Raw genomic sequence first — 24,239 nt, forward strand, 5'->3', positions numbered from 1 at the left:
CACCTATTCAGGACTAAGCTCTGCAGCAGAATGTGGAAGGCAGAAAGACAAAACTCAAAGCAAAGAAATCAAGTAACGGCTGGGTTTAGCACTATCTCCAGCTCCAAATCATGAGAAACCTAGTTTGACCTGGAGTGCTTCACAAGGAAGGCAGTCCCAGAAGTTTCAATATACTGATACCAAGCACACAACAGTTTCCCACCTGTTTCGCTCTTGCCATTTCCAACACAGCTTTGTCCCAGTTCTGCTTCTCTGCCAGTGCTCTGATTCCAAGTCATCTCTTGGTATGAAAAAGGTCCTAGAGACTTCTTTATAAAACTGTTCCCTCCCTCTCATTTACAAAGCAACCAATCTTTTTTTGGTCATTTACATATAAAGTAAATCCAAGCATGTCCTGCTTAGTAGGGAAGAATATGCATCCTTTTTCAAGACAGCTTCTACACCACTTGGGAAGCAACTAGGCTTTTCTCCATATAAAGCAGTGACCAAATTCTGTTGTCCTCTCCTCTCCCTCCTCCACCATTTGTAAATTGGAGTTTCCAACTGGGCACAATGTGGGGTTGAAAGCTCCAGCCAACTTGCAGTATGACACTTAAAACCTTTTTTCAGCAGCCTATCTGCCCTCCTCCTAATAACAAATACCTTCCCTGTTTTCCTGCCCAGTAATTTTGAGATGCAGTAATTATCTTCCAGCTTGAAAAGGGTGCAGCAGAGCTCAGTTCATATGATTCTAGGTAGTGACACAGATTTGGCAAACTTTTGTTTTCAGCATCACAAGCAATGCCAAACCAGTATATCAAGCATAAGATAGCAGACCTAATAGGACAAACAGATGAGAATGTGTATTTATCATTCCATTCTTCGTGTTTAGCAGCAGGCTGTCGCACTATTTCGCCCTATTTCAACCAAAAAAGTTTGTTTTCTCAAAAAGGAGCAAAGAGATAATTTTCCTTCAATTATTGGAGGCGTTGTTTTCTTTAAAGTTTGCTTCTAAGTCACTGATGTCTGCATTTCAATTTCTATCACATTAACTAAATGTGTGTTCTACTTGATCAGTCAGTGCTTATGTCTGTTGGCTTCTGCATCCAACACAATCACCAATTCCGATTGGCACTTCTCTCTGGTTTGCACACTGGACTGCAGTTTACTACTGATGCACTTCTGTGTGTACTAATGTATTATGCATTTGATTTCTGGTAGGTATTATACCATCTTATAATGCACTTGGTTTAAGCGTAATTAGGCTTGATCAGGTTTCTGTTTTGTTTCATACACTAGAATCACTTGACATGTTTATTTTTAATACTTCCTTTTTAATAAACAAAGTTAGGCTGTGGTGATGCATATGTTTTATAATGAGGCAGGAAAAGCCAGCACTGACTAAAGTTTCACATTATGAAGAATTTGGCAATAATATTGCTTTAAGGCATTCCAGTCTTAACTTCTTACTCCTTGTTTATACCTCTGAGCTCCTCTTTGTTTTGCTGGATCAACTCTGAGTCCAGTCTTCCCTGGAGCAGATGCAGAAAGGGATCTAATTTCAAAGTTCCTTGTTTTCTTTTTTCTTCCAGATTAAAATAATAAAAATATATCTGGGACAACTCCCTGTTTCAGTACACAGCATGGCCCCATCAACAGCTGGGTTGGCACAACTGGGAGAGCAGGATCTCACTGGCTGGTATTGCTGGCCAGAAACAAGTACAGAGGAAAACCCCACTGAGTGGGCTGGAATATTAAGCCTTAAAAGCAGACACAAACTCCTCAGATGTGATCTAGAGACTAGTGCCAGTGGGTACCAAGTATGGTCTGGAGACTAGTGGGTACACAGCTATGGCAGAACACACATCAGCTTTTCCCTGTTCAACATGGAAGGACTAAGAGACGTGGATGACAGCTGGCAGCAACTGCTTCAGTCCAGGTCAACCCACCACCAGTTTTCAGTGTATTTATCACTTCCTGTGCCAGCTTTAAGCCTCATTTGTAGCTGAATTTTTATAGGCTAACTAGCAACTTGCAGTAAAAAAGAAAGGTCAAGGAAAAAGCAATAAAGTACATATCCAGAGTTCAAACCCCCAAAAGCTGTGACTGTGTTTTGATCCAAGGCATTTTCTGATGCCTTTTTAAAACAAAAAAAACCCCCTGAAGTTTAGCATAAGGAATCCCAGTGGCATAATAATGTGTTGAATTATTTGAAAACAAGCCTGCTGAGCAAGCATGATAGGAAGTGCCCAAAGATAAACCACAACACTTCCATAGAAGTGTTATCCAGACAGCTGCAGCAAACTGCAAGACTCTCAGAACTGCTTCAGGGATACAAAAAGCACCAGGAAACTGTTTAGAAGAACAAGGTGGTTTAAGGGCTTTAAGTCAAGGTGTAACTTCTATTTAAATGGCACCCTTCAATGTAATCCATACACTTCTAGATACACCTGAGAGAAATGCAGGCAGCTCAGTTAGGGTGTCTGAGATTATATGGGCCCCCTCTACTGTAGGATTAGTTTTGGATCTCTCTTTACAGTCAGTGAAGAAATTGAAACAAGAATATTCAGCAAAAATCAATTAGGTGGCCACATAGAGGGGGGATAAATGGTCCTACCAACCGTTTGTTCCAACATACTGCTCTACTACAAACACATGACCATACCTGCATGTTGTTCAGATTATGAACCAGTGGTCTTTCAGTTAGAGAATTCAGTAGCTTTCTTTATAAAGTAAAAATACCCTCTAAAACAGTGCAACATTCACTACATATGCTTATTTACAATCAGGAAAGAGGCAAGGACAGGCCTGGAAAACAAGTATGCAAATTCTTGGCCCTGGGAGGGAATGACATTGCTGGGTGCCGATTAGCTGGAGACCAACTTCAGAGGAAAAAAAAAGACCTAGGAGTCTTGGTGGACAACAAATAAAAACACTCAGCTGAATGTCCTTGTGGTAGAGAAGGAGAACCCTACACTGGTCTGGGTTTCCAGTTTTAGAGCAGTAATTATACCCCTGTATTCAGGGCTTGCAAAAGTGAAGTACATATGTACTGAGGAGCCACAAATCAGTGATAAACATACTGGGGTCCTGTCTACTGTACCAAGATAGTTAAGGAGCACATGATGCAGGAGAGGCTGAGTTTGGCTTGTCCAGCCTGAAGAAAAGGGTTAGGGTGTGGGGGGATGTATCATTTCAGCCCACAGCTACCTAAGGGGAGGGTGTAGAGAAGATGCAGCCAGGAACTTCTCAAAGGCACACACTGACATTATAAGAGGCAACAGGCAAGTTTCAACAGGACAAATCCTGATTACGTGTTAGGAAAAGTGTTTTCATCACAATGGTTGTTGAACATTGGGTCCAGTGAGGCTGGAACGCCTGAATGTCTTTGAGATACTCAGAGCTCAACAAGTTCCCTAGCAACCTGATCTGTCAGGGGTGGATTTGAACAGAAGTTGGACAAGATTACCTCTTTCATCCAATGATTCCATTTCAAAGTATCATCACTGCAGGTTGCTCATCGCCTGACTGCCTTACCCATGAAAGAAATGTTAGGTTATTGGACTGCCATCTCAGCTGTTTTAGCAGTCTGGCATGAATTTCTGTGCCTCAAGTTCCTGAACAGGAAAATGGGACTAATTCAAGGATGCAAAAACAGATTCCAATATCTGTGGCAATAGTAAAATCAGCTGAAGTCTTGTGTCTTGATTTTTATTTCGGCTCTTAAGAATCTAAATGTATAATATATAAATATATTCATAATACACAGTATCCTAACATACAAATCTAGAGCCCCAAATCTTTCTCTTTACAATACTGATAAAGCAGATGAAAGAGTTCTTGGACTCCTCCCTTGTGAGCAGAACAGATTACTTGCAGTTACAGATATACAAACCTGTGAAGGCTGTAAAGCCATAGTTTATGGAGATGTCCAAAAACTATATGTGTGAACCTCTGATTAGATAAGGTGCTCACATGACTGAAGATACATTGAAGGGTGTAGCATCACCTCATTTGTCCTTCACAGATTATGGAAAGCCAAAAAAGCCTGAGTGTCTTCCTCCCTCATTTTCACCTAATCAATCCCAACCATCTAGTTTTCCTAGGTGGCATGTAAGAATCCCTTTTCCATAGATCCACAGTGTGACAATCATCCCTGGGTGCCAATCTCTGCTGACAGAACTATATTTATCTTTTACATTACTTAATCAGTGGAGAAAAGTGGTCAAGTGGTCCCAATGACAATCACAGCCAGGTGGTCATGAAACTCTCTGGAAGAGCATGTTTTAAGCCTTCTCCAAGCTGCTGAGAGGCAGATCCCATTTAGTATCTCATGTTTTGAGTCAGTCCTTTAGGTATCCTCATCTACAAGGTGGAGGAGTGGCACACCATGACTTCACGCTCTTCTGCATGCATTTTGACTGAAAGCAGTCAGTGTCTGCTGTATTTGGTACAGGTAACACAATCTGGGTATGCTGATAGGACTGGCTCCTTAGGGGAGTAGGCAGAGAAATGCTGTTTGGTATTTATTAATGTTTCAAAATAGTGAGTGCTGGTTTGCTTATCCCACCCAGGTGAAAGTAGCTCTGATCAGTAGAAGAACTTCATTGACAAATACAATATTACCTGCTTTCTCAGTAAGGATGAGAAGGTCTATGAGAAACTAACTGGGGCCAACCTTACATCCTGCCTGCAAAATGGGAAAGCTAAAATGCACTGAGGACACTTGCATTGTGGTAATAACCCCACACAAGTAACTAGAGCTAAAATTGCAAAACCTGCATATTTGACAAAGGAACAGAAAGTCAACTGAGCTTTTTGAATCTTGAGTGTTTATAGAGCTGGAAACTACAAATAGGTCTCTATATTAATGGAAACAGTGTCACTGATGGGTTCTTCAGAGGACAACTTTATTTGAAAGTTGCATAAATGCCTTTTACTCCTACAGTTACAACAGCATTGCCACCTGGTCACAGCCTGTGAATGTCAAGTTGAAGGAAAATATTCCAGTCTGCGAGACAGGAGTGACAGCTTGTTATCTCATCTAGGTACTCCATGATACTACACAATCAAACCAAGCCATATGGGAGAGGGCTCAAAACGCTGGCTGTCAAACTGCAACCCCTCAAGCTAACATTGCTTTGTTCTGAAAGGACAGTTTGTATTTGAAGTCTACCAAATCAGAAGTTTCTGTCTGGGCTACATTTTTGAGCTACAGTATTTCCTCCCAGAGGCTTCAATGCAAACTGTACAGGAATTATTGTTTCTTTATGTCATCCTGTAGATCAGAGTCACAGAACACAGTGGACAAATCCACTAACTCATTAAACAAACAACAAAAAAAAGAGCTAACTGGGAAATTTCCAAGTTATTCTACATTATCAGACTGAATTTAAGCTTCCACCACGTTCTGCTCTGGAAAGTTTTCCTTTAGCACACTGTCTCTAGGTGCTGATTTGGAGGATCACCCAACTGTTTTCAGTAGTATACACAATTTAAGTGTAGGTACTTCTCTCACTGCCTTTCCCAGACACTTACCATGTTTTCTGTTTGGCTGTCCAAACTAAGCAAGAAAAGTTACCACTTAACTGGAGAAAACTGATACTTTGGACTGCTTTACCATTTACATGCACGCTATTTCCCTTGTAGGCTGAACTTCTATGCTGGCCAGTTTTTCATATCCAGAAGGAAAAACCTTTTATCTTAGATAGTGAGGGGAAACTCTGGGATTTTGGTGTTTGGACTTTTTACATTGTTTTCTCTCATAAACCAGTCAGTACAGCAAACTCTGTGCCAGAAGAACAAGTCTTACTGTTTCTTCTCAGGCACATGAAATGTACCCTGTTAAGATAAGCTTTCTTCAAAACTGTGGTACTTTCTGTAGCAGCAGCCTCCTAAGTAGGTGCTCTTCTTTGGAGTGACCAGAGCGTCCTTCACCTGAGCCTGAAAGGGTGCTTGGCACAGCCCTCTTGCATAAACTCACTTTCTCCGCACCCAAGGCTCTCAAGATGGCAACTACCAGATATTTTCATGCAAAACTGCTTTAATAAGCAGTGCTAGATACACAATACACATGCAAAAGGTAAACATGCATTCTGGGTTTCCCAAGCATGAGCTCATTTAGCAAAGCCCTTCTCTTTTTCATCCAGATTAGTCAGCTGTTGGAAGTCCCTGTAACAACGTATTAGTGAACTGTGAAACAAGGTAGTAACTTGTGGAACAAATTAACAGCCGGATAGCATCCGCAGTTGAAGCATCCAGCATCAGCTTAAGCCAATGAGCAGTTTACGTGTGCTTGTGGTATAAGTCCAGTTTCTCTCCGTTTTTGGTAGTCAGCTTGCTTGTTAACTCACATAGCAAAAATGCAAGATTCAGCCTACGCTTTCCCATAAGATTGATTTCCCTGCAGGGCCTGTCTCAGACTTCACTGCACTCTTCTGCAACTCTTACGCCTTTCCACTCCTGGTCAAAACATGCCACACCTTCCACAGGAGTCAGCAGAGCAGGGCAGCATCTCTCACAGCAAGCTGGGAGGCAGCAGAGAGGACAGCCCTGCTATGCTTCTGCAGACACAGTCCTGCAGCATCAGGCAGGCTGCTCAAAGAAATGAAGTCTTGGTCAATGTTATTATCAGGAGATTTCAACAGGCTGCACTTGAGCTTGAATTAACCAGATCAGGCAAGGTCACTTCTGGTGAAGTATTCACAGGGACAAATTCTAATTCACCCGAGTATTTAGTTAGCATACGCAAGACAGCTGGGAGTCTTTGCAGCGCTCATAAATGATACTCTTTGGCACCTTATCAAACTAAATGCCTTTTGCCTATTTGAGAGCATGATAATATCATTTTACTTCAGCATTATTCTTTTTTCCTTCAGTGTCACGCATTGGCTTTGAGAAATTGCTGTATCCCGGAGAAGACTGCCAGGGTTCAGCTTTCCTGCTCTTTTGTGATGACAAATTGATGTTGAAGTTTAATTTCCAGAATATGAGAATTATTGAGGTAATGTATTTTGACAAACAAGATGCGCAAAGGATAATACAGCTGAAGCTGTCTCAGCTTTAACCAAGTGACACAATGTTACATTGGGAAGTGCATCATTTTTAATCCCAGAAGTAGTCCTGCTTTCTGTAAGAAATGCTTATGACCTTTTCTTATTTGAAAAGCCCTGTTCTTTCCCCTACTATTTCACACAGGAAAACTGGACATGCAAGCCACCATAATAGTTTTCTGACATGAAGAACTCAATAAATTCAGGAACACAAGTTGCTGCTGCTTTTACAGTTAATTTGGAATAAAGCCACATATTTTGGCAGTCCACATCCTGAAGAGGTGGGCCTGTCTCTGCTTGATAGCAGTGGAAAGGCATCCAGTAGCACAGTGAGGGAATCTAACTCAGTTTTTGTGTTTACACATGCACACAGACTGTTGTGGGGCTTAGCTGTGGGTGCACACTACGGGTGAGAGCTGTGAGTGAAACCCCTCTGGGGTCAGCATGACAAACATGTGGACAAGAGGAGATGCCCATGCAAAGTACTGGGCTTGTACCAAAGACTAGAACCAAAAGGTAACTAGAACCAGCAAGAAGTGAAAATAAACTCTCCTGGGGACAACAAGGTATGTCTTCAGAAGCCCAAAAATGAGAGAATTAGACAAGATAGGAGGGGAGGACCCTACTGCACAGGATCTATCAGGCATGGAAGGTATTATTACAGAGCTTTAATCTCACCTACACGATTTCTCTCCTGCTGGTAAGTGCATTTTCTTCTCTCATGTGTTTTTACATTCTAGTAAAATCGGCTTTGTGGGCTTGAAGCCTTTAACACCTCACTCTCACATAAAAGAGTGGGTGGTTCCCTCATAAAGCTCAGGCCAGCTCCAGGCTCCTCTGCAGCACTCCACAAGCACACAGACCTACACCTACTCCCACCAAATACGTATGAACAGCCCCAACACTACCTTCCAGGGCCGGTCTGGACTCTCGGTTCTATAAGGGCAGAAATACCATTCAGTCTAACCCCAGATGTCTCTCTGAGCAAACCTTTTCCTGCAATGCCAAGTTTTAGAAATGAGTTATCAAATGTAAACAGGTCACCATGAAAATACATAAACATCATACTGCACAGCAGGGTGTATGCAGAAAATAACTCAGATTTGCACCAGCAAACTTAGTGGATTTAAATGGATGCTTTGGGGCCACTAAATAACATACACATTTTATTTATGTCCTGCTGTGTATCACTGAATTAAATAAAATCTGGAATAAGATCTTCTCAATCAAGGATGGAAGGCAGCATTATGCATTTCTTGCAGTAGCACACAGTGAACGTTGTAACAAAGCAGCATCAGCTCCTCTGTGCCACATTGTTATAATGGACAGAACTGTACCAGTAGCCACATATTCCTTTCAAAGGAAGACAAGAGATATCACTACCATTGGTCAGACAAATGTTTCTTGTTGGTCTGCTCCACAGTCATATAATAAGATCCCTGTCATTTGACAAGCCCATCATAGGATTTCTCTGTCTGGTTTTCTAACATGATCACATGCTGCCTGTAGTGCCTGCATCCCAGTGACAGATTATTGCTGCAATAGAGATGGTACATTATCCTAAAGTCTTACACAGGATGCTAATCACATCCTTTACCTGTTGTGGCCTTGAAGCATCTTACAAACACACCTCAAAAATGCTGTCTCAGGCTAAATGACATCTGACTGGCAGTTGTATCTCTCAGTTTGCTATGTATATCTCAGTTTTCATTATCTACTGCATCCTTTGCAGCTCCCTTTCCAGCTCGCACAAAACAGATGAATTTTGGGCTTCTTCCTTGTGATGGAAATTGTTGCCTATATGCATGATTGTCAGGTGGACAAAAACTGAGAGAAAATTAATCAAGCCTACAAGACTTATTTAAACTGAGCAACTTTGTTTGACTTGACCTGAACTAGGACAACAGAAGCCTCTGACAGCACTGCCCTGAGGAAAAACAGTATTTACAGAACTCTAGTCATGTTAAAGAAACTGCAATGATCTTGTCATCTGTAAAACCCTTCTGATTTCAGGATTCCACAAGCTAAATAAACAACAGCTGAACAGGAGAATCCATAGTGCTGTACTGATTAATAAAGCAATAAGGAACCCAGCTAAGCAGGGTCAGCTTGGGTCTTCTCAGGGACATGGGTAAAACTGGCTTGGGCTGACCCAGGGAAGTAGAGACAAATGAACTTCTGTTCTCACCCAGGAGTCAGAAAACTCACTTTCTGAGTGCTAGTGGAAGAGATGATGGGAAAGAAGTAGAGACACTGAAGACTGTACAGGGCCAGCGAGATTTAAATTCTGAGCCAAGACTCAGACGCTGCTGTTGTGACAGGCCCTCTCTCCTTTCACTTTTCCTTCCCCATTCCCTGGAAACTTACCTCCTCCCCTTGGACCAGCCACCCCAGCTCAACCTGAAGGCTGCCCCACATCCCTCCCCTAGCTCAGCTCTGAAGATGCTGGTGTTGCCATGCATTAATTAAGGAGGGAGGATCCAGAGCAAGACTTAATTTTAGCATCCACCCAAATAAGCTGAAGTTTTGTGCTTGAATCTGCTGGTAGCAAAAGTATTGGTATGCAACAGGACTAACAGAATACCACATTGGAGTAATCCAGCTATCAGTGTCAGTCTTCATAAATCACCTCAAAGAAATCAGTTACTAAGAGATTGTCATTGGCCATCTGCCTCTTAATTACTCAGCTCATCACCAAGAAGTTAACTTTGTGGACTTTCTGCATTTGGTACATATGTGGCTCCAAAAATCAAATCCGGAGAGGAAGATGGCACCCTAAGGTTTGTTGTTTGACTACTTGAAAGTAGCCTTTTAAATATTTGTCTAACATTGTCAAATGTAATAAGTAATTTGCCACAGGACAGTGAATGTCCCTTGACTCATTTGTGTTGACTAGCAGGTTAGTGTCAGAATTAAACTGGGTAAGTATTTTATTCCATAAATATTGCTTTTCAAGTCAAACAATGGCAGAAGTCACTTTAATCCGTGCAGAGGGGTGACCAAATTTACAAACACATGTTAAGCTATGCAGCAATGTCAAACTCCACAATACCCACTTGAAAAAGCTCAAGATTTCTCCCCAATTCAGAAAACCCATCCAGAAGTATCCAAGAGCAGAAACATCTAAGATCCTCTGCCAGTATTGACAGTATTTTCCTCTTCCTTCATCTCTCCCATTTACTGTACTAATACAACAAAAGGCAATGCAAATATATTTCAATGTTTGGTCCACATCTGGCACTTAAAATAAATGCAATACAATTAAAAATACCTATGAATGATCTAGCTGTAGCATGTCAACCTCCAGGAAGAATGGCAGCGGATAAAGCCAAGGGCACTCCCTGGCAGGAGACAGCTAAGCTGTCAAACAAGACTCCTCTCACCACAATCCAGCACAGCCACAATTTCTTACATATCAGTAAAAGCACACAGCAAAACCCAGAAATGACCATGCTGCCGAAGTTAAGCATCCCACAAGCTCAACATTGACAGCAAAAACTCCAAAGAAAAACCACAGCATTATCAAGGTGGAAAATGTGTCTAGTCAAATGCAAGATGTGTTTATTTTCTCATGTCTACCAATCAGATCAAGTCAAAATGCTCTGACAGTCTCTCCAGCTTACATCATACACTTTTGCCCACAAGGCCATCACTCAGCTTTTTGCCAGCTACATTAATTTACAGTTTTGCTTACAGCTTGAAAAAGAGACCGCACCAACACCACCAGCTTGGTGTTGTTTGTGGAAACCATTACTCTGGTTATTTTTGCAGCAAGTGGTAGTTATACAAGTATAGTCTGGAGAACAACTATTAGACTAGTGACCCTCAAATGCTTTCCATGTTTTGGGTGCAATGAGTAACTAAAATACTAGTGAATGAATAACAAAAATACCAGCCTTCTATATTGAAGGCTCACAAGAGAAAATATATTACTCTGATCTACTTATGTACAGGTACAGTAATTGGAAGAAAAATTAACTTCGAAGACACTTTTTTTCTGGTTGCTTATTAAGTTTTCAAAGAAGACTTTCTTCCGTTTTCCCAAAGGCCTGAAAGGAGCTCCTAAAAAGTGTCTTCAAGGTTCATTCCCCTCTCACCAATTCCTTATAATTCTGCTTTATCATCACACTAGCAGTAAGTCAAGAGCTAGGTAACCGGTGTAATGAGATAAGTATTTTTTATGCTGACCAGCATTCTTGACACATCCATGCTACACACCCTACATTGCTGCAATCACCTTTTGATACAAAACCTTTGGCTTCAGTTGATGATTATGAAAGGCTTCACTCAGTCATCTTGTAACTGATACAGACCTGTCTATAGAATTGTTGTTCCAGTATGAACACCAGTGTTCAATAGCAAACAAACTTTTATAACACAGTCTCATCAAGGGACATCCACAATAACCCACAGGACCTCTTCTGGACAGAGTAACTTATAAACGGCCATATGCATGCATACATAAGGGAACAGTGATACAGTATCAAACAAAAAATTATGGCAGGATCCCTGAGTGTATCAAGAAGTCATGACTAAGTCACAGCAATTGTGCAACAAAGCATAGCATATCTTTCATTTTTATGCTTCAGCAATTAATATTGGTGTGACTTATAAACAGCAGCACAATTACAACAGCCACTTTAACCTTAGTGTTGTGGACAGGTGGTGCAAATTAGCCCTCAAAGTCATTAGCCTTGAAAGCTTGACCACACTTAGGGCAAATAACAACCTCTCCAAACTCTAATAGGTTTGGGGATGATTTTTGTTAAGGTTGTTTTTTTTTCTCCGCATCAATTAATGTTACAGGAATACAGAACTACAGAAAACAATGAATTCTACATGGCAGAGGAAGTACAGACCTTTGAAATTACACTCAGCTCTCTGTCACAAAAATACTATGTGTAAAAGAGAACTAAAGTAGTAAAGCAGACTCCATCACTTACCTTACCTTGCTGTTTCAGAGGCTCATTTGCAGAAACATCCCCACTATGGGAACTTTTATGAGACTTTGACATAGTAAGGCCTTTCAGATATTTTATCCTTTAAGATAAAATCCTGTTCAATAAAACTGCCAATTGTCATAGACTGGTAGAAAGGAGCTTTCCTCTAGAGAACTTCCTTTTATAAACCTCACATGGGTGCGGCTAAATGACTAGCTCCACCCTTCATCCCATTTGGAAACCCAGAGAGCCTATAAAAAGCTTCTCTGGATCAAGGCAATAGTTTTGTCAACTTGTCATGTGCTCTGTTTAAAGAAGCCAGATAGCTAGTTGATAGTTTCACAAGTTAATGGGGAAAACATGGATAAGTAAAGGTGAAGATGTCTCTAACCTTTGCAGTTCCTGCAACATGGTCTATAGACATTTAGTGGGGGAGCTTGCTTGGTTGTTTGCTTTTTAACAACACTGCTGTAACAACCTGAGGGAAGTCTAAAAGCTTTTAGTGATAATTTGGATTAGAGATGCATTATATTGAAAGCAAACATATCTATGTACTTGCAGTAATTGCTACTTGCGTCACCTCTTAATGAGCCTCCACCACCAGTGAAGGCTTCTGTTTCCATCACTTATATCATCAAAATGATGCAAGATCAAAGCCCTTTGCATGTTACATTAAATCACGCACAAAGTCATAGAATGGTTTGGGTTGGAAAAGACCTTAAAGATCACCTAGTTCTATCCCCCCTGTCACAAGCAGGGACACTTTCCACTTGATCAGGTTGCTCAAAGCCCTGTCCAACCTGGCCTTGAACATTGCCAGGGATGGGACAGCCACAGCTTCTCTGGGTAACCTGTTCCGGTGTCTCACTACACTCACAATAAAGAATTTCTTCCTAATATCTAACCTAACTCTACCCTTTTTCAGTTTAAATCCACTCCCCCTTGTCCTGTCGCTACATGCCCTTGTAAAGAGTCCCCATCCACCTTTTTTGTAGGCCATCTTTAGGCACTGGAAGCTGCTCTCAAGTATCCACGCAGCTTCTCTTCTTCAGACTGAACCACCACAACTCTCTCAGCCTGTCTTCATAGGAGAGATGCTCCATCCCTCTGTATGCCTTCATGGCCCTTCTCTGGACTCACTCCAACAGGTCCACGGGTAGATGATGTCAGTTGCTCTTCCCTTATCCACCAATGTTGTAACCCCATCATAGAACACCACCAAACTTGTCAGGTGTGATTTGCCCTTAGTGAAGCCATGCTGACCACTACCAATCACCTCCTTATTTTCCATGTGCCACAGTCTCCAGGAGGAGCTCCTCCATGATCTTGCCAAGCACCAAGGTGAGTCTGACTGGCCTGTTGTTCCCCAGGTCTTCTGATTTTTCCTTTTTAAAGGTAGAGGTTATGTTTCCTCTTTTCCAGTCAGTGGGAATTTCATTGGACTGCCATGACTTCTCAAACATGATGAATAGTTCCTTAGCCATTTCAACCACCAGTTCCCTCAGGACCTGCAGATGCATTTCATCAGGTCCCATGGACTTCTGCATCTTCAGGTTCCTTAGATGCTTCGAAGCTGATCTCCTGCAGAGGGTGATTCTTCATTCTCCCAGGCCATGCCTTTGCCTTCTGTGACATGTGTGGTGTGGCTGGAGCACTTGCCAGTGAACACTGAGACAAAAATGTCTTTGAGTATTTCAGCCTTCTCCATGTTCTGGGTAACCAGGTCTCCCATTTCCTTCCAGAGAGAGAACACATTTTACCTAGTCTTCCTTTTATCACTGACATACCTATAGAAGCTATTCTTGTTGCCCTTGACATCCCTGGCCAGATTTAATTCTGTCAGGGTTTTTCTAACCTCATCTCTGTCTGCTTGAATGTCTTCAATGTGGAGGCACCATCACCAATAAAAACTAGGATCTGTTCTTTTGTCCTCTAACTACTCTACATCTTAAACAAGCAAACAAACAAAAACTCCACAAACCCCAAACCCCTCAACTTTATTTTTTCTAAAGACCTAAGTAAAAAGGATGGGGAGACGCACTAAGATGTTGCCATTAAGACAGTATTGCCTGCAGAGCTATGTATTCCCTTGGTGTGTAATACAAACACATCTAGATGTCTGCACTCAGGTTTTTGTACTATCCCAACTGATGGGTTTTGTATTTAAGAATACAAGTATAAGGAACTGTAAGCATAATGCTTAAAGGTGTTTTTTTTTTTCCCACTGAATAGTTGAGGTTACCCTGGCACTCCTGCAGGAGCTTGGGTGTGAAATCAGATTTCTTGAGGTGTTTGGCAGAAGCTCAACTATGCTTCTATCATCTAGGTTTGCTTTCAAGGGAGTGATTAGGAAATTATGTTCTTGTTAACAAGATCTGTGCAAGTAATGGCTATTATGCCCAACATTTCCTGTATTTAAGTTGAAGTGATTGTTTCATCTTGATATGAAAAGTTGAGGTATTTTCTTGAGAATTAGTACTTTGGGCCAAATCATAACTTTAAAAAGCATCATGGAATCATAGACTCATAGAATAGTTAGGGTTGGAAAGGACCTTAAGATCATCAAGTTCCAACCCCCTGCCATGGGCAGGGACACTTCGCTCTAAACCATATCACCCAAGGCTTTGTCCAACCTGGCCTTGAACACTGCCAGGGATGGAGCTTTCACAACCTCCTTGGGCAACCTATTCCAGTGCCTCACCACCCTAACAGGAAAGAATTTCCTCCTTATATCCAATCTAAACTTCCCCTTGGGTCCCATGTTCAAGTTTGTAGGCCAGGTCTAGTGGGGGCTGGTGGAGCTGGTCGATAAAGAAGGGGAAGAGCAGTTTTGGTAGGAGGCTTGCCAGACTGGTTAAGGAGGCTTTAAACTAGATGTGTTGGGGGAGGGGGGCATCATTCCATCCCAACACTCCCAGTCAGTTGCCAGCACCTATAATAAATGCTTGGACCAATGCAGAGATATTCCGGCTGCTCCAGCCAATGAGCCAGCTTCATTTGGAGCTTGGCTCAGATGCCTGTATACAAATGCCCGTAGCATGGGGAACAAACAAGAGGAATTAGAGATGTGTGCTCATCTATGGGGGTATGATATTATAGGCATCACAGAAACATGGTGGGATGGCTCCTATGACTGGAGTGTTGGAATGGAAGGTTACAGACTCTTTAGAAAAGACAGGCCTGGCAGGCGCTGAGGGGAAGTTGCCCTTTATGTTAGGGACAGGCTAGAGAGTATGGAACTCTGTCTGGGGACTGGTGAGCAGTTAACAGAGAGTTTGTGGGTCAGGGTTAAAGGGAAAACAGGGATGGGAGACATTACTGTGGGGATCTGTTATAGACCGCCTGATCAAGAGGAATCTGTGGATGAAGCACTCCATAGGCAGATAGGAAAAGCCTCACGCTCACAGGCCCTCATTCTCATGGGTGACTTCAACCACCCTGACGTCTGTTGGAATGACGGTACGGCCCGGCACAAGTAATCCAGGAGGTTACTCGATTGTGTGGAAGACAAATTCCTTCTGCAAGTAATAGAGGAACCAACAAGGAGAGATGCCATGCTTGACCTTGTGCTCACCAACAGGGAAGGGCTCGTTGGAAATGTGACACTGCAGAGCAGCCTTTGATGCAGCAACCACGAGATGGTTGAATTTGAGATCCTTAGGATAGTGAGAATAGCGTGCAGCAAGCTCACTGCCCTAGACTTCAAGAGAGCAGACTTTGACCTCTTCAGGAACCTGCTTAGTAAGGTTCCATGGGATATAGCCCTAGAGGGCAGGTGAGCTGAAGACTCTTGGTTGATCTTCAAGGATCACCTGCTACAAGCTCAGGAGTGTTGAATCCCACCTAGAAGGAAGTGCAGCAGGAGGGCCAGGAGACCTCCTTGGATGGATAAGGAGCTCCTGAGGAAAATTCAAATGAAAAAAGAGCTTTATAGAAAGTGGAAGCAAGGACAGGCGGCCTGGGAAGAGTACAGGGATATTGTCTGGGAAGCTAGGGACCAGGTTAGGAAAGCTAAGGCCCAATTAGAATTAAACTTGGCTAGGGATATTAAGGGTAACAGGAAGGGATTCTACAGGCACATAGCAAATAAAAAACAGATTAGGGAGAATGTAGGCCCCCTCAGGAAGCTCTTGGGTGAACTAGCTACACAGGATTTGGAGAAGGCTGAGGTTCTGAATGACTTCTTTGCCTCCGTCTTCTCTAGCAAAGGCCCTGACTGTACCACCCAAGTCTTGGAAGGCAGACACAGGGACTGTGAGAATGAAGACCTTGGGCCCACTGTAGGAGAGGAATTGGTTCGAGACCATCTTAAGAATCTGAACGTGCACAAGTCCATGGGTCCTGATGAAATCCATCCGCGGGTCCTGAAGGAGATGGCAAATGAAGTTGCTAAGCCGCTGGCCATCATATTTGAAAAACCATGGCAGTCAGGTGAAGTTCCTGACAACTGGAAAAAGGGAAATATAACCCCCATTTTCAAGAAGGGGAAAATGGATGACCTGGGGAATTACAGACCAGTCAGTCTCACCTCTGTGCCTGGCAAAATCTTGGAGCAGATTCTCCTGGAAGGCATGCTAAGGCACATGAAAAACAACAAGGTGCTTGGTGACAGCCAGCATGGCTTCACCAAGGGGAAATCCTGCCTGACCAATTTGGTGGCCTTCTATGATGGGGCTACAGAACTGATGGACAGGGTAGAGCAGTTGATGTCATCTACCTGGATTTCTGTAAAGCATTCGACACTGTCCCACACGACATCCTTGTCTCTAAATTGGAGAGACATCAATTTGATGAATGGACCACTTGGTGGATAAAGAACTGGCTGGATGGCCGCAAACAAAGAGTTGTGGTAAATGGCTCAATGTCCAGCTGGAGACCAGTAACGAGTGGTGTCCCTCAGGGATCAGTGTTGGGACCGGTCTTGTTCAACATCTTCATTGCTTACATGGACAGTGGGATTGAGTGCACCCTCAGCAAGTTTGCCGATGACACCAAGCTGGGTGTTTCGGTTGATACGCTGGAGGGAAGGAATGCCATCCAGAGGGACCTTGACATGTTTGTGAGCTGGGCTGATGCCAACCTCACGAAGTTTAACCATGCCAAGTGCAAGGTCCTACACCTGGGTCGGAGCAATGACAGGCGCAGCTACAGGTTGGGCAGAAAAGAGATACAGATCAGCCCTGCGGAGAAGGACTTGGGGGTGTTGGTCAATGAGAAAATCAACATGAGCCGGCTTCAGTGTGTGCTTGCAGCCCAGAAAGCAAACCGTATCCTGGGCTGCATCAAAAGGAGTGTGACCAGCAGGTCAAAGGAGGTGATCCTGCCCATTTATTCTGCTCTCGTGAGACCTCACTTGGAGTATTGTGTGCAGTTCTGGTGTCCTCAACATAAAAAGGACATGGAACTGTTGGAACAAGTCCAGAGAAGGGCCATGAGAATGATCAGGGGACTGGAGCACCTCCCGGATGAAGATAGGCTGAGAAAGCTGGGGCTGTTCAGCCTGGAGAAGAGAAGGCTGCGTGGAGACCTCATAGCAGCCTTCTAGTATCTGAAGGGGGCCTATAGGGATGCTGGGGAGGGACTCTTCATTAGGGACTGGAGGTAGGACAAGGGGTAATGGGTTAAAACTTAAACAGGGGAAGTTTAGATTGGATAAGGAATTATTCCTGTTAGTGTGGTGAGGCACTGGAATAGGTTGCCCAGGGAGGTTGTGAATGGTCCATCCCTGGCAGTGTTCAAGGCCAGGTTGGACTAGGCCTTGGGTGATATGGTTTAGAGCGAGGTGTCCCTGCCCATGGCAGGGGGGTTGGAACTTGGTGATCTTAAGGTCCTTTCCAACCCTAACTATTCTATGATTCTATGATTCTATGTTCAAGACACCCAAACCCCTCACTATGACACCACCCTTTTAACCATTTATTAACCTGGCTAATCCTCCTAGGTTTTTTTAGGTCCTCCCTTGTATCCTGGAGAATAGATGAGAAGACAATCTGAGCTCCAGAGCCCTTAACCACCTCTCCCAGGGCTCTGTAGTCCTTCTTTATGTTCCCCAGGCTACTACTATCTATATCCCTAGCACCCACATGTATCACCAGAAGTGGGTAATAGTCTGTGGGGCTTACTAGAGCAGGCAGCCTCTCTGCCACATCCCTGATCTGTGCCCCTGGTAGGCAACACACCTCCCTTGAGACCGGGTCAGGCCAACAGACAAGTGCTTCTGTCCCTTTCAAAGCAGAATCCCCTACTAGTACGACCTGCTGCTTTTTCCTGGCAGCACCAGTAGAAATCTTCTTTACTAGTGCATCAGCCGGCACATTTCTGTCTGGAAATACTGACTGCTCTTTATAATATATGTATCTGTATGGAACTTCTACTATAAATTAGAATATAAACTTTATATTGCCTGTGTTCTTTTCCCATGTTCCAGAGTGTCAGATGGAGGAAAAAAGCTGCCTTCATTGTAACAAGAAATTTTGCTTAATGAACTCCAGCATTCACTTTTCATTGCTTCTGTACTTCTGCAGGCAAGATAAGACATCTTTACTTTAAAAAGTAAAGTACAGGACAGATACCCATGTCCCCTTCTGTGGCTAAAAGTCTGTAATCACATGCTCTACTTTATGTGACTGCAAAAATTCTGCAGTGCTCTCCAAAGGGCAATAAAACCGTTTCACCCTTTAAAGAAAGTCCAATGATTCTGGGAAAAAGACAACGTCTTGGTGAGTTTACAAATAAAACATAGTGTGCAAGAGTAAAGAAAGCAGTGCTATTTAAATGTGGAGCTGGGAGAAATAGAGATGAGTTCGTTTTCTTTCCTACCACCTTCCAGAGGTGCATATCATGGGCAGGCTTCCTCTCTATCTGCTTCAGTGACAACTGACACAACAGGTCAGCTCTAAAATCCTTGGCTGAGTTCTCACTTCTTTTGCATTGATGTGGGTGAAATTGAGGGGGAATATCACAGGAGATAGGCAAGACCAGAAATCAGGTTATGAGTACTAGCATGTTGGGCTCCAGCACTGTACTGATGCACTTCTTAGGCTGGGATTTGAAACCATGCTCTGTTTAGAAATACAGGACTGGGAAGATACCAGAGATGATGCTTTAGCTTTTAAAGGATCTGCTGTTTTAGCTGGTAGTAGCTATACCCCAATACTAAAACATGAAATAGTGAAACTGAGTATGGTCCCATCTGTAGCTGCTAGCAAAGAAAACCAAGACAAAATGCTCAGTGCCTGGGATTCGCTCCTAACAAACCCCACACATGGAAAGAAAATAAATAACTTATTTTCTGTCACCAACAATTCTTACAGCTATGAGGGGATACCTGCACTGCCTGCCAGAACTGCTTTATTGCTGTCAGACTGGCAAACGCAGCATTATGCATGTAAGAACCATCACGCTTTTACCATTATGACCAGAAGAAGTTGCTAAAGCTTAGTTGACCAGATCATATTTTAGCATCTGAAACTAAGAGAGGTGAGTATACAGCTGCAAGTAAGGGGCTAGCAGGTTTGTCCTTACTGCAGAGGCACTTCAGTCATACCCATCTCTATTGATGCCATCTTGCTTTTACCAGCTGCTACCATGCAAAGGCAAACCTTAAAACCACATTTCTTTCCTGAGCAAGGATGATTGCAAGAACTCCTCTAAATGTGCCCATACTCAGCAAGGCATCAGTGTTTAAAGTACGGAATTAACCTGTCTGCTGACACTTCACATTCAAGGGAAAATTTAGACTGAGTTTTAGTCCCATTTTGTTCCAGTCTCCTGGATCAAAAGCTAATGGTTTAATAAAGCAGCAGGTTCAACCCCTTGTCAGACAGCACCCAGGACCCTGCCGGGGGAGGGAGGATGGTGCAGTCAGTGTTACAGCATCACGGTCAGCCATGAGCAGGCTCTCACGTCACAAAGGCATACAGCACCGCTAACGGGCAGTCTCTGTGGCGCAATCGGTTAGCGCGTTCGGCTGTTAACCGAAAGGTTGGTGGTTCGAGCCCACCCAGGGACGAGTTCTTCTTTCTCTCCCTGTTGGGAGGCGGGGTTGGAGCTGTTTGACCTTGCAAGGTCCTTTCCAACTGTAATGCTACAAAGAGGGACACCAACATCTCCCTTTAGACAAAGGCAGAGAAAGAAAAACCCACCAGGTTGCTGCTCATTTTGCAGTGAAATCAGGATGCAGCTAAGGGGAAAATACACCCACAACACAATGCAGACAAAAAAGGGTTTTAGGAGAAAGAAAGGGGTAACGCCAGAGAAGCAGCCAAAGCAGCAGCAGTGAATGGGCGCAGGGTTCTTTTCCAGGCACAAACCCAAGAACCCTGAAGTGGCTGAAAGCCCAGACCTTTTGTTTTCCTAACAAGAGTTTTTTGTCATCATCTGGAATTATTTAATGTGCGCTGCAAAAGCTTTCGAAGAGATGGCCAACCTAGAGCTGCTGTTCAAAACTTCAGCAACTGCACTCTTCCTCTGACATTCCCTGGACCGTTTTCAGCTGCATGCTGCATCCCTCACTTCCTCTACAGAAATGTATATTCCTAGCAAATTTTCTTTGCCTTGCTAATGAGGCATAAAGACATTCACAACCAATTGCTGATCTTTGGTCTCTTGTACCTCTAAATTTCCTGAGGGTTTGTTTTGGGGTTCCCCTCCCCCCCCTTTTTTTTTTCTTTCCAAATAATTCATGGAATCACAGAATGGTTTGGGTTGGAAGGGACCTTAAAGCTTATCTAGCTTCAGCCCACTGCCATGGGCAGGGACACCTTTCACTAGACCAGGTTGCTCATTCCCTGTCCAGCCTGGCCTGAAACACTTCTATCGATGGGGCAGCCACAGCTTCTCTGGGCAACGTGTGCCAGTGCCTCACCACCCTCACAGGGAAGAATTTTTTCCTAATGTCTAATCTAAATCTCCCCTCTTTCAGTTTAAAGCCATTATCCCCTGTCTTGTTGACACCAAAGCTCATGAGAGAGTTAAGGGGTTAATGGAGTTGAAAGAAGATGAATAGGACTGACTATAAAAGGTTAGTGCAATGAATAAGTGCTGCAAACTTGAGCTGCAAGAAAAAAAGATGTAAAAGCTAATAGAAACAAAAATAAATGAACAGCTTTATGGTTTAGCCTGCATGCATCAGACGAACTTTGTGTCAGGGTTTGCAATATCTATTTGTTTGGCAATAACTAAATTATTTAGCTTTACAGCAGACATGCAGACTAACCTGTTGAAGTGTAACAGAGCTGCTCTAGCATACTGTGATGTTCTACTCTGGCACTAACCACTCCAGGGAAACCCCAAAGCACATGATGCAGAATGGAGCATTGAATGCTATGGTAAGTATTTGGTTTGTTGGTGAAGTCTAGTAGTTGCAGTTTAGGCAACAATCCTGATATGACAGGAGGTCTCTGCTGTCTCTGTGATTAGCTTAATTACAAACAGAAGTCACCTGTTCTCCTTTTGTGTGTATAGGTCTATTAATACTAACAATGTGCTCATGCCATCTGCCAGTGAGCTACTTCCAATGTTACAAAGCAAAGCAGACAATATTTGCAGGTGTTTGCGAACGTATTTATTTGGCCATTAAATCTGTAAGACCTAACCAGTGCCAAAAAAATATTTGCATTTGCAGGTACTCCTGCAAGCGAGTGTCATCTGAACTAACAACAAGAATTCAAGACTGATGGAAATCAAGAGAGGTATTCATCCATTACTTCAGTTTTCCCTCTTAGTCTGGGTCTTGGATTCAGAATCTCAGGCTTGTTGAGGGATGCCGTATTCCCAGCAGAGATGAGTCATGAGATCCAAGGTTTGTTTCAAGTGCCATATTGCCAAGAAGCCTCAAGAACGTGTTTACTCACAGCGTTTCTACTGAGTCTGAATATTGTAAAGCCAAATAAAACATGTTGTTTTACTTCGATAAAAGCTGAGATGCTTCGCTTGCAGTGTGATTCAAACTGTCTGAAGAGATTGTTACCACTATATATTCAACCCAGTATTAACTGAGACATAAAATGGTTACCAGATCAAAGCCTGTTTCATTAAAATTCCTCTGGAAGGAGTAGCCTGAGAAGATATTTGGCCATTTCACATCAGATGTTGCACAATCAAACTATGCGGTGAAATGAAAGACAGATTTTTCCCTGCTGACTTGAACAAACAGGTGACTGAAGATTATAGCTGCTAGACCTGTGCGCTACATTCTTCTTCCCTTCTCACCTGTCAGATCTATGCAGGATTTGTATTTCCTGAGAACTTGTTATTTTTATGTGGTTTAGTGTTGGTAATTAGATCAACCTGAAAGCCTGTCATTTATGTGTATGGTACATTATCCAGTGTCAGGACCCTACTAAATTTATCCCTTGAGGAAAAAGTGTAAACGTCGTAAGTGTACTCAATGTCTGAAATAGCCTTGCTGAAGAAATGTTAATGGATTGTGTGTAGAAGGTGGAAAAGTAATATGGCGAGCCATTCTCAGAAGATATGTGGTTAAACATTAGACTCCTGTAAAACATTAGAACCATTCATAAAATTTAAATAGGGCAAATTTGAAATCTTGAGTCTTTCAAGATTCAATGGAATGAAGCTGCATGGATGTGAAACTTCAGCACAAGATGCAGGAGTTTCTGGGCCTGTGAGGAGGTGTTCAGCCAAGATCATCAAGGCTCTCCCCACAAACTTCATCTTCTCTACCACCCCTTCTTCCCCTCTTCCTCCTCCTCCTCTTCATCATCATCAGGTGTCTTTGCTAGACCTCTGTGAAGAGCTTTCCCCTGTTTAGGGTAACAGTTGCTAGTCAGATTTGAGTATGCTTGCCCCTCCTGAAGCTTTTGCCATAGGGACTCTGTTAGACAGGGGGCTGATTTCCTTCAGCCTTTTTAAAACACACTTTTTGATGTGGACATAATAAAAATAGCGCAGGGCAGCCCTGGTGCTGGCTGCTGACACTGGGCAGCGCTCCCAGAACAGGCCTGAACCTTAATCCTGCCTGTCCTACAACTGCATGCCAAGGCTACACTGCAGCTCATGGGGGACAAACGCAACCTGAAACTGTTCTGAGATCCAGTCAGACAATACCATGGTAAATACTTGCCCTGACGGCTTTCCTAGAGCACTCTTGTTTTCGGGATCCTTTCCCTGTAGGTCAGGTTTTGCATTCTCCTGCCCTTTCCTGAGCACTGCTGCCAGCCCCCTTTCCTCTCACCTGACTTTCCCAAATGCAGCAGGGGAGTCACTGCTCCTTCCTTACAGTCTGTGAAGTGTCTTCATACCCCTTGAAAACAGCATCTTGGTTGAGGCTCTTTCCTCACCCACCTTTCCTGCAGACAGGCTAAACCCCATGGCTTCTCTTGATGCCCTCAGAGCATCTCTGTCAGGGTTCAGTTTCTAAGTTCACTGCTCCTAAAGACCAGCAGCATTGAGCATGTCAGCAGGGAGCATCTCCAGCTACTCTGTGACAAAAAGGACACAAAAGCCATACATGGATTTCCCTAAACCACCTCACCTTTTCCCCGCTGAAGCTGCAAGGATTTCACACTGGCAGTTGTAGCTATCCTCAAAGGAGCTAAGCCAGAACAATGACTTTAATACACATACACAAGTAGATAGACATAAGTACATCATAAAAGGTGCTGAAAGGCTCAGGATCTCATGTAAGCCTCACCCAACAACAACATGTATGCCATCATGCAATGGGTGGTTTATGGGCCCCCAGTGACTCAGAGCAGTGCCATCAACACGATCCCCACTGGGCTTTCTGCATCAGCTCTGGTTCTCCTGCCTGTATCTCACGCACACACCAGTCCAGCCCAACTTTGCTGAGACAACAGCTTACAGATCTGAACATGATATTGTATCACTCTCCAGAGGTGCCTGAGGGGAAAATGCATTCCACTCACCTAATTGTGTTAGTCTAATGTTTCTCCCTCTTCTGGAATTAAGCTGTTTTTGAAAAACTTGACTATTACAGCTTCAGTGATGCAAGGCACTGGAGAAGAAGATCCAGGATAAAAGCTGGTTTCAAGTAAATTTGAATTACATGTTTTAGCAATTTTGAAGGCACCCCCCCCCCCCCAATTTTCTTTTTCAAAGATTAACCAAGGATGAAATATTTTTTTTATTATATTTTATGTTTATTTATTCTTTTATATATTTATATCTATTCCTTTGGGAGTGTGTGTGGGAGTCTGGGTGGAGGGGGAGTGCCATTTTTGTTTGCTTTAACTCCTCCAAATATTTCACTGGCATTTGCAGGAATGGTCAAAAATAACAGAAA

The 24,239-nt window shown here is 43.1% G+C and overlaps 1 protein-coding gene and 1 non-coding gene across 3 annotated transcripts in view; one reads left to right on the forward strand and one right to left on the reverse strand.

Annotated features, from left to right (window-relative positions):
- MAPRE2 (microtubule associated protein RP/EB family member 2) overlaps window positions 1–24,239 on the reverse strand; it is a 109,545-nt gene that overhangs the window by 82,168 nt on the left and 3,138 nt on the right. Inside the window, exon 1 of one of the 2 annotated variants that reach the window (XM_061354877.1) lies at window positions 11,975–12,086. The exons of the other annotated variant lie outside the window; for it this stretch is intronic. Within the exon in view, the coding sequence (XP_061210861.1) occupies window positions 11,975–12,046 (72 nt within the window). The 5' untranslated portion in view covers window positions 12,047–12,086. Of the gene's footprint in view, window positions 1–11,974; window positions 12,087–24,239 lie in introns of those variants that run through there. 2 annotated transcript variants of the gene reach the window in all.
- TRNAN-GUU (transfer RNA asparagine (anticodon GUU)) lies at window positions 19,909–19,982 on the forward strand. The gene has a single exon. It is a non-coding gene; the product is annotated as a tRNA-Asn (tRNA).

This window comes from Neopsephotus bourkii, unplaced genomic scaffold (genome assembly GCF_033783945.1).
Source record: "Neopsephotus bourkii isolate Nb327-2 ecotype Australia unplaced genomic scaffold, CSIRO-AGI_Nbou_v1 NB_753, whole genome shotgun sequence".
Lineage (NCBI taxonomy): Eukaryota > Metazoa > Chordata > Aves > Psittaciformes > Psittacidae > Neopsephotus > Neopsephotus bourkii.